At 38.2% G+C, this 672-nt stretch overlaps 1 protein-coding gene across 1 annotated transcript in view; it reads right to left on the reverse strand.

Annotated features, from left to right (window-relative positions):
- Positions 1 to 672, reverse strand: part of LOC106302698 — a 4100-nt gene that overhangs the window by 1343 nt on the left and 2085 nt on the right. The window contains exons 6-8 of the mRNA XM_013739157.1: positions 480 to 591; positions 238 to 401; positions 21 to 141 (exon numbers count right to left, since the gene is read on the reverse strand). Coding sequence (XP_013594611.1) covers positions 21 to 141; positions 238 to 401; positions 480 to 591 — 397 coding nt within the window. The remainder of the gene's footprint in view (positions 1 to 20; positions 142 to 237; positions 402 to 479; positions 592 to 672) is intronic.

Below are 672 nucleotides of genomic sequence, written 5' to 3' on the forward strand. Positions count from 1 at the left end.
ATTAATTGATGAATATTTACCTCAAAGTATCTGCTAACTAACTCTGATGCGTGCCTTCCGGTTAACACACGACCATCATCACCTAGTAGGACAAAAACGGCTTGGTCACTGTTGTCATAAACAGATATCTTTGCACGGTACATGTTAAAAAAGATTCAGAAGGAAACGTCACCAATGTAATAAACAGAAGCAAATAACAGAGAAAGAATAATTAAATGTTCAGGCGAGAGACCATACTGAGGGACACCAGCTGTGTTGATCTTCTCACATTTCGTGTTTGTACAAACCAAAGATGTTGCGCCTTTGGTAGCCTTAGCATGGCATCCACTGCATCCAATATAGTACCAAGCTGAGCCATGAACAACATCATCGATAGTAGCAGTGCATTCAAAAAAGGCATCCTGCGACATTTTATAAGCATTTGATATAAAAATCTTAGTGTTTCAAACTGAGTAAGAAGTATATAGCTTTATTTTTACCTTTGCAGATTCTTGCTTCATGTAACTGAATATATCTGCTATAGTCAATGTCTCACGCTTGGTGACGACGTCTGCACTAACTTGCTTAGCAATCTTCGGGTTTGAGCCGAGCCTAACACATAATAAAAACATTGATTCAGTCATTCACTTCAATATGTCTAACTGTGCGCTTCACATGAACCTGTATAGAATA

Source organism: Brassica oleracea, chromosome C7, assembly GCF_000695525.1.
Source record: "Brassica oleracea var. oleracea cultivar TO1000 chromosome C7, BOL, whole genome shotgun sequence".
Taxonomy (NCBI): Eukaryota; Viridiplantae; Streptophyta; class Magnoliopsida; order Brassicales; family Brassicaceae; genus Brassica; species Brassica oleracea.